The 13,851-nt window shown below is 43.1% G+C and overlaps 1 protein-coding gene across 1 annotated transcript in view; it reads left to right on the top strand.

Annotated features, from left to right (window-relative positions):
- Positions 1-13,851, top strand: part of dock4b (dedicator of cytokinesis 4b) — a 275,073-nt gene that overhangs the window by 249,375 nt on the left and 11,847 nt on the right. Inside the window, exons 47-53 of the mRNA XM_079494185.1 lie at positions 1,167-1,170; positions 1,763-1,844; positions 4,318-4,427; positions 5,868-5,937; positions 10,899-11,015; positions 11,386-11,490; positions 13,685-13,746. Coding sequence (XP_079350311.1) covers positions 1,167-1,170; positions 1,763-1,844; positions 4,318-4,427; positions 5,868-5,937; positions 10,899-11,015; positions 11,386-11,490; positions 13,685-13,746 — 550 coding nt within the window. The remainder of the gene's footprint in view (positions 1-1,166; positions 1,171-1,762; positions 1,845-4,317; positions 4,428-5,867; positions 5,938-10,898; positions 11,016-11,385; positions 11,491-13,684; positions 13,747-13,851) is intronic.

Here is a 13,851-nt window from a genome sequence, read left to right on the forward strand (position 1 = left end):
ATTCTTTCACAGCAAACGTTTTGAACTCAAATCTTTGCCTCTGGGGGAGGTCCCTGGAACAACATATTTTCAGATGGGGGTCGGCGGCCGATTATATGTAATTTCTGGGGTCCTTGACATGAAATAGTTTGTGAACCACTGACAGAAACATAGGGGTTTTGGAATTGGAAGACATTTGTAGAATCTGGTCTCAGTCCTGAATGGGTTAACCCTGGTCAGACATGTTCATCAAGATAGACCGTTTATTGCAATGGTATTGCATTAAATGCGGCGCCGCGACTCTGCTCCTGAGTGATACCACAGATGTATCCGTGCAAGGCTGCAAGCGCCACACTGAATCCAATTTAGATAACACAGATATAATAATATCATAAACATCCACATACAGTTGGGTGCCACCGATATTGTCCCTTATCATTTGACCCATTTAGGCCTGACCTCAAAATTTTAAAAAAATCTTCTAAATCCTCCAGTTTTCTGAAATAAATATTTTCACGATTTTTCAAAAATAGCAGACCTACAAGCTCGTAGCGCGCCACTCGGTGGCGCGCTATGAGCTTGTAGATCTGCTATTTTTCAATAGCTAAATTATAACAATGTTTAAAACACCAAAAGGGGTTCCCGCCCAAAATGGGTTAACTGTCCTTTTGCGCAGATCACGCAAACCTCAGCAAAAAGAAAAGGACAATATCGATGGCCTCCAACTGTAAACCCATAGAATTAACACGCCGACACATAGGGAGGGACTAAATGCCACAGGGTGGCTGGGAAGGCGGAGGGAGTTCGACAACTGACGAGTTGCAGAGGAACGCTGTGATCTACAATGTAGTATAAAAGGACTGCCTATAGATTGAACCATTAGGATGTGTGCTTGTTAGTGGTGGAAAAGTATAGTCACAGGTTTTACTTGAGTAAAAGTACCAATATTGCAATATAGAAGTACTCCGTTACCGTTACAAGTAAAAGTCCGGAATTCAATATGTAACCTGCGGTGGTAGCATCATTAGCTTAGCTTGTTCTCAGGTTTTCTAAGGTCCAAAACATCCCAGGTTCACGGGGATTGAGCAGAAAAACGGCAAATAAGAGTTCAAATAAAATCTAAATATTTAGTTATTTTTATTTTGAATCCAATTTTAATCAAATCTCGTAATCTCGTTTTGGCACAGTGGGGTACAGTAGCTATTCACAAGATGTTCTCGTTTCAGCACAGATTGTGTTAACAGGTTGAATGCCGCCAATATACGGCGGTCTAATAGCCTAGACTGCCTAAGTATAGAGTTACCTTTGAACAGCCACTGCACCAACCGCTGAGTTGCTTGTCATGAAAATCCACTTTAAAACGGTGTAATCGCTTGTTGTAGTGTAGAAAAAAATAGCGGCGATCACAACAACAGCCTGCTCAGCGCACCGCTTGGCAAATTCGCCATTGTAAACAATGGGACTCAATTTCCCAGAATCCTTTGCACGCTGGCGCAATGGACCTTTTTGTGATGACGTCATCAAAACGTGCTTCATATCCCATTCTGTCCGGTGGATTGCCCGTATGACATAAAACTGATAAAAAACGTGGATTAAACAATGAAAACATAACTCGGGAATCGCAGGGAAAGTGTTCTACAAATAATTAATTGTTGTTAATTAACAACTCGTTAATAGAGGTCAAAGTGTTAAGTGGCTGGGAAAATCTTCCCCCTCGTTTGTTTTGAAAGCGAACCGATAATGAACCGACATGATGCAGCTGCATGTGCTTCTCCTCTTCCAGCCCAGCCCATCTACCTCGAGTCTCAGCTCCAATCACTCAGCCTCGCCCAACGTCACCAGCTCCGCCCCCTCCAGTGCCAGAGGTAAGACTGAGCATGCTCTCTACACCACTGCTTCCCAAACAGTGGGTTGGGACCCATTTGTGGGTCGCGGACACATTGTTATGGGTCCCCTTAGTTTATGTTTCCTGTACATTTGGTCTTTAATTATTATTATTATTATTTCAAAACATTAAAAAAAAACATTCCCCAAAATGATAAACTCTTCATTGAATTAATAACAAAAATCCAATGATTTTTTTTAGTAATGTCATGAAGAAATGAAAGAAAACGCTTGTAGAGCTTGTAGATCGGCTATTCTCACTAGTTTGGGCCCCGGGCAAATATATAATTTCTGTTTTGGGTCACGGGCTGAAAAGTTTGGGAATCACTGCTCTATACACCACTTGTTCTCACTGAGGGGGTTCCAGGGGGGCACTTCCATAGCTAAGTGATTGATTGGTACCAACCAAATGGATGCTTACGTCTGCGGGTAGCTCAGCTGAGAGTGCACTGTGCATAATCAACGTAAATATATACAATTGTTGGGGGCAGGAAATCGATGCCCTACTTCATTGTATGGCAGCGTTACACTAAAGTAGCAAAAATGGCCGATCTAACTCGCTTTGCAATGCGTGAGCTTGTATGTTGTCTATGTACTGTATTATTCACCATTGTCAGCATAATGGTCCACACGTGGTCCCTGGTGTGGCTATTCTGAAGGCAGTCCCCTGAACAATATTGTGTCAAGTTTGGTGTGGATCGGAGCACTGGTGTGCCTCGGAGCACTGGTGTGCCTCGCACAAGTCTGTTTGTCGATCCAACCTCTAGGCAAGCAGAGAGATGTCTGCGGCTGCTGTCCATGGTCCTGAAGTAAACTGTAGCTGCTGCCCATGGTCCTGATAACTGTCACCGCAGCTGCTGTCCAGAGAGAGAGAGAGAGAAAGAGAGAGAGAGACATGAGATAATGACATGCCTCCTTAGCCTTTGATACAATATTCGGTCTGGTCGTAACCTCAACCAACCCTGCATCTATTTTAACCAGACTTAAAATATTGAACGTCACCTCTCTTTCTTTCTTTCTTTCTTTCTTTCTTTCTTTTTTTCTTTCATTCATTCATTCATTCATTCATTCATTCATTCTTTCTTTCTTTCTTTCTTTCTTTCTTTCTTTCTTTCTTTCTTTCTTTCTTTCTTTCTTTCTTTCTTTCTTTCTTTCTTTCTTTCTTTCTTTCTTGTTCTCTCTCCCCTCTCTCTCTCTCTCTCCAGCCTCTTTTATCTCGACACAGTCAGACAGACGTGCCAATGTCTCTGGCCTGATGCGCGTCATAAAAATAAGAATATATGGGGACATTTATGGACGTGAACACACCCCACTCCCCTCCCTTCTCCTCACAGCAGGCCCCCGGCCGACCCGTCCCTTATAAAAACGGCCTCTGTCTCTCCCATAAAGACTGCAGGTGAATTACTGTTCTTATCAGGATGAGGGGACTATCTGCTGCTGGTGTGATGGCCCAATCCCAGGGCTGCCATGGCACAGCCACTAATGGAATAGGATCTATGGCTGATCTAAACATTTCTGAGTGGTTTGGATGACTAAGGGACAGGAATTGTCTGCGTCTGTTGTCCGTGATTGATAGCTAGGAATCAAATGGACCCTTAATTCTTTTATTTCTGGCTAGCAGTTAGCATTTATGAAGTTCCCAATGTCACCATACGCGTTCACTTTAAGAGTCAGAGTTTGCCCGCTCCCCAGCCCCCCACATGTCGCACCATAGTGCATGTGCAATATGTTATAATTCTTATCTGACAAGACAGATGTTACCTTTTGTTGGGAGAGTTGTATTAAACCTTTATAAAACTTAAATTAAACCATTTAACCCAAACCATCTGGATACACAAATGATTGTGTTCTTCTTTGATAGATAAGGAAGATTAATTATCATTTCTGACCTTCATTGGAAGGACGGATCTGATGGACGGACCAGATTCGGATGAAGTTGGTTGAATCAAACCTCATTAAAATCTGGCCTGTAAGATATGGCAGACCATTGGCCGTGTCTGTCTGTCTGTCTGTCTGTCTGTCTGTCTGTCTGTCTGTCTGTCTGTCTGTCTGTCTGTCTGTCTGTCTGTCTGTCTGTCTGACTGACTGACTGACTGACTGACTGACTGACTGACTGACTGACTGACTGACTGACTGGCAGCAGTTTGTGTGATGGTCCTGGCTGACAGATTAGAGACACAGAGGAATAGAAACAACAGAGCGGTGGGCAGTAGATGTTGTGGGGTCGGAGACGGAGGGCAGGATGGAGGAGGAGGAGGAGGAGGAGGAGGAGTGGACGTGGCCCATTTATCATGTTGTGGAGGTAGTGAGGCAGAACACATCCCGGACGGCCTCGCAGGGAAAACCAGAGATTGGCCTTTTCTGATTGCCTGTGTTTGTGGGTAATAGTCTAACTGTGTGTGTGTGTGTGTGTGTGTGTGTGTGTGTGTGTGTGTGTGTGACCCACCACCCCAGGTTCGCCCCAGATGGCAGACAAACACAAGCATTCCAGAGACAACAGCTGTCTGTCTCCACGAGAGAGGCCGGTCAGCGCCATCTTCCCCAACCCCCTGGACCCCACACAGGTTAACACGCACCTCTCAATTATTGGACCATACACTAGACCTCGCTTCCAGGATTCACCTAATCCCAGCTCACTTTGCTATAGGCCGGGATGACTCGTATTCGGGGGCTCAGTGCCCATGCATCTGTTAAATCACTTCACTGGAGTGAGAGACGCCCACGAGGACAATCCCAGATGGAGCTCCACTGATCGTGTACCCCCACCAAATTTGGCAGAAACATGGGAATGAATACATTATACTATTCTGCCATCAAAATGTGGAGCGCCCTACCACCAGGCATAAACCTTGCGACTCCCTATCCCAGGGGTAGGCAACCTTTATTATACAACAGGTCGTTTCGAGGAAGCAATCTGATTGGTTGAAATGGCTTCTAGCTGTGGATCAAACCAGCACCATTCACCACCTAATCAAAACAAATAATTCAGCTGCTCTGTTTTCCCAGAGCGCTAGCAAACTCGGTGGCTAGGCTAGCTAGTTTCTTGGGACATTTGTGGTCTCGTAGTGACTACATCTGTCATTAAAACAATATATTTTTTCAGCGATTTTCTTAGTTTTAAGGGTAACTGTTGTAAAATTGCAATATTACTTTTAATAATACTACTATTTACTATTATAATACTATTAATTATCAGAAGAGCCATTTTTTGCCCAAAAACGTATTACAATTCTATCTGGAGCCGCAAAATATGTTTGCTTTAATAAAGCAAACTTTAATTATTTGTGATTTTTCTGGTCTTTTATTGTTTGCTCATTTCTCAAAGCATATCAAGTATACTGTACCAGTAAGCCAGCAGCATTGGTGGTGAAAACAAACAAAGATGTCTTATCATTAATACATTCTTATATTCTTATTTTTATCTGGTGTATAGGCAACATTGTTTTGCAATATCAAAATGAAAGAATAACTTTATGCCTACTACAAATTCAATAATAAATTATGATTAAATGTAAAAAAATAAAACCTTATTCCTTTTCATACTTCTTTGCCGTAGCAACTGGGAGCCACGGGAGAGGGCCCATAAGAGCCACATGTGGCTCTAGAGCCGCCGTTTGCCTACCCCTGCCCTATCCTCATTCGGACCCACCCTAAATTAAGCCTTCTAGCTTGACACCCGAGAGTACCGTCATCATGTTGAACCCCAAGCTTTAGCAATAAAGTGATACTAAGTGATACTTAGTTGTCTTTTTTTGGTGTGTATTTTTATCTCTAAATCCCTAGACCCTATTCTGAATACTTTGCTAATTGTAAACCTAATTTAAATAATGTTTTAATCATAGAAACAACCTTCCTATGATCAGACTGGTCCTCTTGTGAGTACTTGACTCACTGTATGCGCAGATGCTTGTGCGACACCAACGCCCTCGCAAACACTTCACGAGAGAGAAGCCTGACGTGCCTCGTGTGATATCTGTGAAGTTGAGTGTGTGTTGTCTTTTCAGAGAGCCCCTCCTCACCAGATAGACAACACTCTACCAAGGAGCGATCCCAACCTCTCGGCACCAGACAAAGGTAAAAAACACACACTTGAAATGCCTTTTATTTTACACACAGACACACAATGTGTAATACAGTGGTGTTCAACCAGTGGTCCGGGGCCCACCAGTGGTCCTTGACGGGGTTCCATGTGGTCCCTAGCTAAATAATGGAAAGTTGGTTACCAAACCCTTATTAGAACTTTAACTATTGAGAGCGTAACATGAAACCAAATTATCCCTTATGGGTCAAATTGGTTTCATTTTACGCTCCCAAGAGTTATCTGTTATCTCTCCAACATTAATACAGCATGGAATGTGGACAAAATATTATCCAACGACAACAAAATATTCTAAGTTTAGGCTAAATTTCATCAAATGGTGGTCCGTGGCTCAAAAGCTGAATACATAATGGACCATGATATGGTTGAAAACCACTGATGTAACAGAAGCACAAACAGGTTTGCCCGGCATTGCCGGGTATATTGCGCCGATACAATGCAGTGTGTTGAGCATCGTGTTCAGCTTTCGGTACCCAGTAAACGGGGTCATTGCATTGTGGTGTGCTGTGCTGTGTGTCCCTGTGGCAGTGGGCCTCTGTCCAGACAGTGTGTGTGACAGGATGACCACTTGCTGTCAGGAGACACCTGTCATCATACAGCTGCTTCTGGGTCCGCAGGATACGCACACACACGCGAGCACACACACACACACACACACACACACACACACACACACACACACACACACACACACACACACACACACCCCGTAGGGGTCATTTTCTTTCTTCTTAAAAAAATAGATTATTTTCATCTCCCTTCATCCGGGTAGAGTAATATAACGGCGGGTTGCCTTCCTGCAGTGCAGACGGACACGAGCGACATTCATATGTATGAGAGCGTATCTATTAGCACTGCTCTTCTTCCTCTCATGGGTTGTCATTTCCCTCACAGCGCAGGAGCTGCATATTTTACCGTTCGTTTGTTTTTTCCCAGCGGAGAGAAAAGAAGTATAAAGGAAAATAAAACGGACAAATACAAAGGGAAATCAAGACCTGAATCTGACCTGCATGCTGGGTGTAATTAAGAACCCGCGACGATGATGGTGAACATTTCGACTGAGCTCTCTCTTTCGCGTGACAGGCCGGCAATCCGACTGGTACAAACTTGTTTGCCTTGTGGGAGAGTATTACTTTCTTACCTTAATTCACCTTCTGTGTTAATTTTTCTATTAGCGATGGTGGAGTTAAGAACATAGTGCCACTTGAGTCGGAAACGGCATGAAACGGCCCCGGAGGCTCTCAGAACTCACTCACAGCATAATGAGGGAAATGAATGAGACACCTCTGTTTCAGGAGGAAACGGTTAGCATGCGTTAATTCCCCTGTACACACACACACACACGCGCACACACGCACACACGCACGCACACGCGCACACGCACACACGCACACGCACACACCTCGGTTTCAGGAGGAAACAGTTAGCATGCGTTAATTCCCCTGTACACACACACACACACACACACGCACACGCACACACGCTATGTGTCGCTGCATTGTGCATACCACAGTGAGAGCTGTCGCCATGAACCTTTATGCCCGATTTACAGTATACGTCGTCCGCACCGGAAATAGACGATGTGCAAGCGTAGTGAGCTTGCAGATCTGACTATTTTCTAAGTATAAAACAGGGGGCTTTTACACCTTGTGCACATGACAATGGGGATGGGTGCGAGGATTCACACTGAACCTGTGATTATTCGCAGGTGCAGTTCATAGCTTCCGCAGACACCGCGTCGAAGTCGCGCCTTTCCAACACACATTTACACGCCGACATCGTGCGATCTCATCAGCAATATTAACCCATTCAGGCCTGACGTCGAAATATATATATATATTTTTTCTAAATCATGACAATTTTCTGAAAGATTTGAGGCACATTTTAACGTTTTTTCAAAAATAGCAGATCTACAAGTTCATAGCGCGCCACTCGGTGGCGCGCTATGAGCTTGTAGATCTGCTATTTTTCAATAGCTAAAGTATAACATAATGTTTAAAACACCAAAAGGGGTTCCCGCCCAAAATGGGTTAACCCATTAAAACCGGGAAAGCATCTGTCTGCGTGTGTCATTTTAGACTTTGTCTATAATATGTATTCGTATCTATATTGGCAATTCAAAAATAGCAGATATACTGTAGAAGTGTATATCTGCGTCATATATATATATTTGTTTTAAAGCATTTTAACTCAACTCTTTGCTTCTGGGGGTCCCTGAGAACAATACATTTTGAGATGGGGGTCGGCGGCTAAATACATATGATGTTGGGGGTCCTTGACATGAAAAGGTTTGAGCACCACTGATATAGCAACGTACGTTGCTATAGGATTCAGAAGACATGGGCCTCAGGTTTCAAAGGGTTAAGGCTGTGAATCCCTGTGTCTCCTCATCTTCATGTCTGTATGCAATTTCCCGTTCGTTCTGTAGAAAGTTACACAAAGGCAACACTTTAAGAATAAATATTTTCTTTCGAAAATGGTCGGAAATAATGTACTGTATACATGATTTTGACATACACAGTATATCATATCAGATCTAAATGTAACCGTCAACTTGGCCATCACAGGTTTCCTGGTAATTTGTAGAACAATTGGGCCTTAAATGTAAGTTAAAAAATGTAAATATTTGGCCAATATAAAATTAAAATATAACATAAATACATTTAGTGTTTTCAGGGGACCACTGTTCTGGTTACCATCCTGACCATATGAAGAGTTTGACTCTAAATTCATCCATATCACATTTGAAAGAAAAAGGTGACTAGAAAGTAAGCAGAATGCATTAGACCTTTACGTTGTGTTGTTAATTTTGTCGATTTAAATGATCACCCCAAGCCAAATACACTGCCCATAATATATTTATGTATTTCACCACCTATGTACTTGGCCGTATGATCTATACGCTCGTAGATGCATTTATTTTCGGGGGGTTAAAAACACTTCGGAGGGAACTCCATGACAGCTGTATATGGATGTACTGTATTGTGTATCATTCCACTGTGATGTGCTGTATATGGATGTATTGTGTATCATTCCACTGTGATGTGCTGTATATGGATGTATTGTGTATCATTCCACTGTGATGTGCTGTATATGGATGTATTGTGTATCATTCCACTGTGATGTGCTGTATATGGATGTATTGTGTATCATTCCACTGTGATGTGCTGTATATGGATGTATTGTGTATCATTCCACTGTGATGTGCTGTATATGGATGTATTGTGTATCATTCCATTGTGATGTGCTGTATATGGATGTATTGTGTATCATTCCATTGTGATGTGCTGTATATGGATGTATTGTGTATCATTCCACTGTGATGTGCTGTATATGGATGTATTGTGTATCATTCCATTGTGATGTGCTGTATATGGATGTATTGTGTATCATTCCACTGTGATGTGCTGTATATGGATGTATTGTGTATCATTCCACTGTGATGTGCTGTATATGGATGTATTGTGTATCATTCCATTGTGATGTGCTGTATATGGATGTATTGTGTATCATTCCACTGTGATGTGCTGTATATGGATGTATTGTGTATCATTCCATTGTGATGTGCTGTATATGGATGTATTGTGTATCATTCCACTGTGATGTGCTGTATATGGATGTATTGTGTATCATTCCACTGTGATGTGCTGTATATGGATGTATTGTGTATCATTCCACTGTGATGTGCTGTATATGGATGTATTGTGTATCATTCCACTGTGATGTGCTGTATATGGATGTATTGTGTATCATTCCACTGTGATGTGCTGTATATGGATGTATTGTGTATCATTCCACTGTGATGTGCTGTATATGGATGTATTGTGTATCATTCCACTGTGATGTGCTGTATATGGATGTATTGTGTATCATTCCACTGTGATGTGCTGTGCTGATCTATTGAAAGAGAGAGTAACACCAACCCTCCCATTTATTGCCAAAACCAACCAGTTGATTTGGTATTTTGGGCCCTATTTTCGTCAGTGCTAAACCCCTTATCCCTAAACATTTTGCCTTTTTTTTTTGTTTGAATAGTTCAAATAGCCGATCTACAAGCTCACAACGTGTTGATGTAGATCGGCTAGTTGAACTATTTTAATATGATAGTAAAAAAAGGCAAATACGTTTAGGAATAAGGGGTCGATAATAAATAAGGCCCTTTGTTTTGGTGAGCTCAGAAACGAGCAAGTACTTCCAAACAAACACTATACCGTACATAATCCAAACTCATAATGGATGTTGTTGAAGAACACCTGTGAACCAATGGGATCCTGTTGCATTGAGATCAAAGAGTGTCGCATCTCTCCTTCTCTCTCTTTCAACGGCTCTGATGCTGTGTCCTCCCATGTCCATTGACCAGTGGTGGAAAAAGTACTACATTGTTTTACTTAAGTAAATGTACCAATACTGCAATTTAGAACTACTTCGTTACAAGTTAAAAGTACGGAATTGAAAATGTACTTGAGTAAAAGTACAAAAGTATCTGCATCAAAATGTACTTAAAGTACTAAAAGTAAAAGTACTCATTCTCGCAGAATGTCCCATTTCATAAGTTCAAAATGTGTAGAAAATCTATTGAAAAGAGCCGATCTACAAGCTCACAATGCGTCGCTTTGCGACGCATTGTGAGCTTGTAAATCGGCTCTTTTCAAATGGCCGAAATGTATAGGGTTGAAGTGGTTAATGTATGTTTTCTAATCAAAATGAAAATCTCCAAAGTAACTAGTAACTAAAGTTTTCAAATAATTGTAGTGGAGTAAAAGTACAAATTTTGGCTCTGAGATATAGTGGAGTAGAAGTAAAAGTACTGGAAATTGGAAATACTCAAGTAAAGTACAAATACCTCAAAATTGTTACTTAAGTAAAAGTACTTAGTTACTTTCCACCACTGCCATTGACCCGCGTGGTGTCTCTTGTCTGCCATCCCCCCATTAAGTGAGGCCCACCCCAAGTAGCTGGAGTTTAGACAGTGCCAGAGAGGGCACCCTGCACTCCTCTGACCCTGTGGGCAGGTTTCTAGTCCCTCCTGTCCCGCCTAGGCCACCGTACTCAGGTAAACCCGACCAATCAGAATATCAGTCCCTCCTCCTTCCCACCGAGGGAATGGTACTAATTCTTCCGTTCTGACTTTTGACAACCATAATTCTTCCAACTGCAGATATCTGCACCACTGACACTTTCTCTCTCTCTCTCTCTCTCTCTCTCTCTCTCTCTCGCTCTCTCTCTCTCTCTCTCTCTCTCTCTCTCTCTCTCTCTGATCTATTGAAAGAGAGAGTAACACCAACCCTCCCATAGACTCAATCATTTATTGCCAAAACCAACCAGTTGATTTGGTATTTTGGGCCCTATTTTCGTCAGTGCTAAACCCCTTATCCCTAAACATTTTGCCTTTTTTTTCTTTCTTTTTTTGCTATTTTGAAAAGCATGTAGCTGGAGTTTAGACAGTGCCAGAGAGAGCACCCTGCACTCCTCTGACCCTGTGGGCAGGTTTCTAGTCCCTCCTGTCCCGCCTAGGCCACCGTACTCAGGTAAACCCGACCAATCAGAAAATCAGCCCCTCCTCCTTCCCACCGAGGGAATGGTACTAATTCTTCAGTTCTGACTTTTGACAACCATAATTCTTCCAACTGCAGATATCTGCACCACTGACACTCTCTCTCTCTCTCTCTCTCTCTCTCTCTCTCTTTCCCCCTTCCTTTCTGCTCTTGTGTTCACCCGCCGTTGCTTGAAATGCTAATGCAAGTCTTTTTATGAGATGATATATTCATATAAAGTGAAGGGACTAACGTGTTACTAACGTAACTAATGCGTTAGTCTGGAAGCTCCAGACCCACAGGCACCCAGGGTGCCGGCCCGGTTCCGGCGAGCCGCCCCACGTCCGAAACGGTTGAGAAATGACAGAGTTACTGTGTGGGGGGTCCCTCTACTGTACCCTCTACTGTACTGGGACACCCAAAATCAACATATACAGTTGGAGGCCATCGATATTGTCCTTTTCTTTTTGCTGAGGTTTGCGTGATCTGCGCAAAAGGACAGTTAACCCATTTTGCTATTGAAAAATAGCAGATCTACAAGCTCATAGCGCGCCACCGAGTGGCGCGTTACGAGCTTGTAGGTCTGCTATTTTTGAAAAATCGTGAAAATATTTATTTCAGAAAACTGGAGGATTTTGAGGTCAGGCCTAAATGGGTCAAATGATAAGGGACAAATCGGTGGCACCCAACTGTATACAGTTAATATGTGCGTGTGTTAGGTAGCGCACAGGTGGTGAAAAACAACCATGCTGGTTTCGTGCTCAGACGCACCCAGCCAGCCAGCTACCCAGCCAGCCAGCCAGCCAGCCACCCACACACATAGCTCCTTAAGGGAGTGGTTGCACCACTCAAAAATAGATTTTAAATCGCCACCACAGCAGCATATCACGCACACGGGGAAATCAGCCATCAGCGGCTTCTGACAGAAGCCGTTGATTTCACCCTTCTGCACATATCACCCAGTCCCAGAGTCAACTCAACAGATTGCTTGCCAGGTATGTTGTTGAGGAGATGCTTCCCATCTGTTCCTTCAGAGAACAATGATAGGGAGTTGTCTCTTCTCTTACTGTGACACAGAGCAACAAAAACCCATTGTTTTTAAAATAAAGTAACTAGTAGCTAGTGGCTTTTATATTTTGGTAACTAGTAGGCCTACTTTTTTCAGAGCAGTAACTAACTATAACTATAGTTACTTTATAAAAGTAACTTGCCCAACACTGTTCATATGAAGATACGGTCACGACTGTCTCATATATTATATGAAACTACTACTACAGCAGGAGAGCTCTCCGTCATTAATCCAAACACCTTTTTGTGGTGGTTGTATTTATTAATTTGTTTACAGACATTATTCCCCTGAGTCTTCTGATGAATCACGCTGCCAAGCGGCCGGCATAACAACAAGGCAGACGGCGCTCGCGTTGTTGTTTGCTTTGCTTATTTGCGAGCGGCGGCGCAGACAAGACGCCGGCGTTGTGCTGCTGTAGGAAGCACAGCTCACGGCGGATATACAGGAAGCCTGCGGCAACATCGACGCTTGTTTGATTCATTGATGCTCTTAGAGTAGCTGCTGGCCCCGCTCGCCACTCCTTGTGTTCTCGTCGCTGTCGCTGGCGAGATGGTGGGGGTGGGGGGGAACCTTGTACGTCCAATAATTTATTATAATTATTTAAAAGAAATGTAAGTAAAATAGTAAGGATGGCAGATGTACACGCTCACCGCTTGTGAGCTTGTAGATCGGCTATTTTCACTACTAAGTGGAGGGCAGCTTTACCATTTAAAGTAGGGCATTCATATGACAAAAAAAACATGAACATTTTTAATATGGAGATACAAGTTTTCTGCCAGATGGCATGTTTTCTCTTGAGTGTGCATGTGTGTGTGTCTGTGTCTGTACTATATTTGTGAGGGGATGTCGTCCCCACAAGTATGGTAGAATTTGAGAAATAGACAATGTGAGGACCAATCTGCCATCCTAAAACGTTTGTCCTTGTATAATAAATACCCCTGTGTGTGTCGTGACTCGTAGAAAATACAAAACAAATACCTGACTTGCATATATGCTCTCTTCTCTGTCCCCCCTCCCTCCCCGTCTCTCTCTCTCTCTCTCTCTCTCTCTCTCTCTCTCTCTCTCTCTCTCTCTCTCTCTCTCTCTCTCTCTCTATCTGCATTGTGCGGATGTCTTCAGGCTCGTCAGCCAAGAACATGAGGTCCCAGTCTCCTGTCCACGTGTCCAGATCTCCACAGAAGGTGGGTGATGTCCCTGTCACTCAGGTCCTTCTGACGGTTGGACCTGACCGCCACAACACTTGGCTGGCAGCTTTTGTCTGCTTGTCCCCCCCCCCCCCCCCCCCC

This window comes from Electrona antarctica (genome assembly GCF_951216825.1).
Source record: "Electrona antarctica genome assembly, chromosome: 23".
NCBI lineage: Eukaryota > Metazoa > Chordata > Actinopteri > Myctophiformes > Myctophidae > Electrona > Electrona antarctica.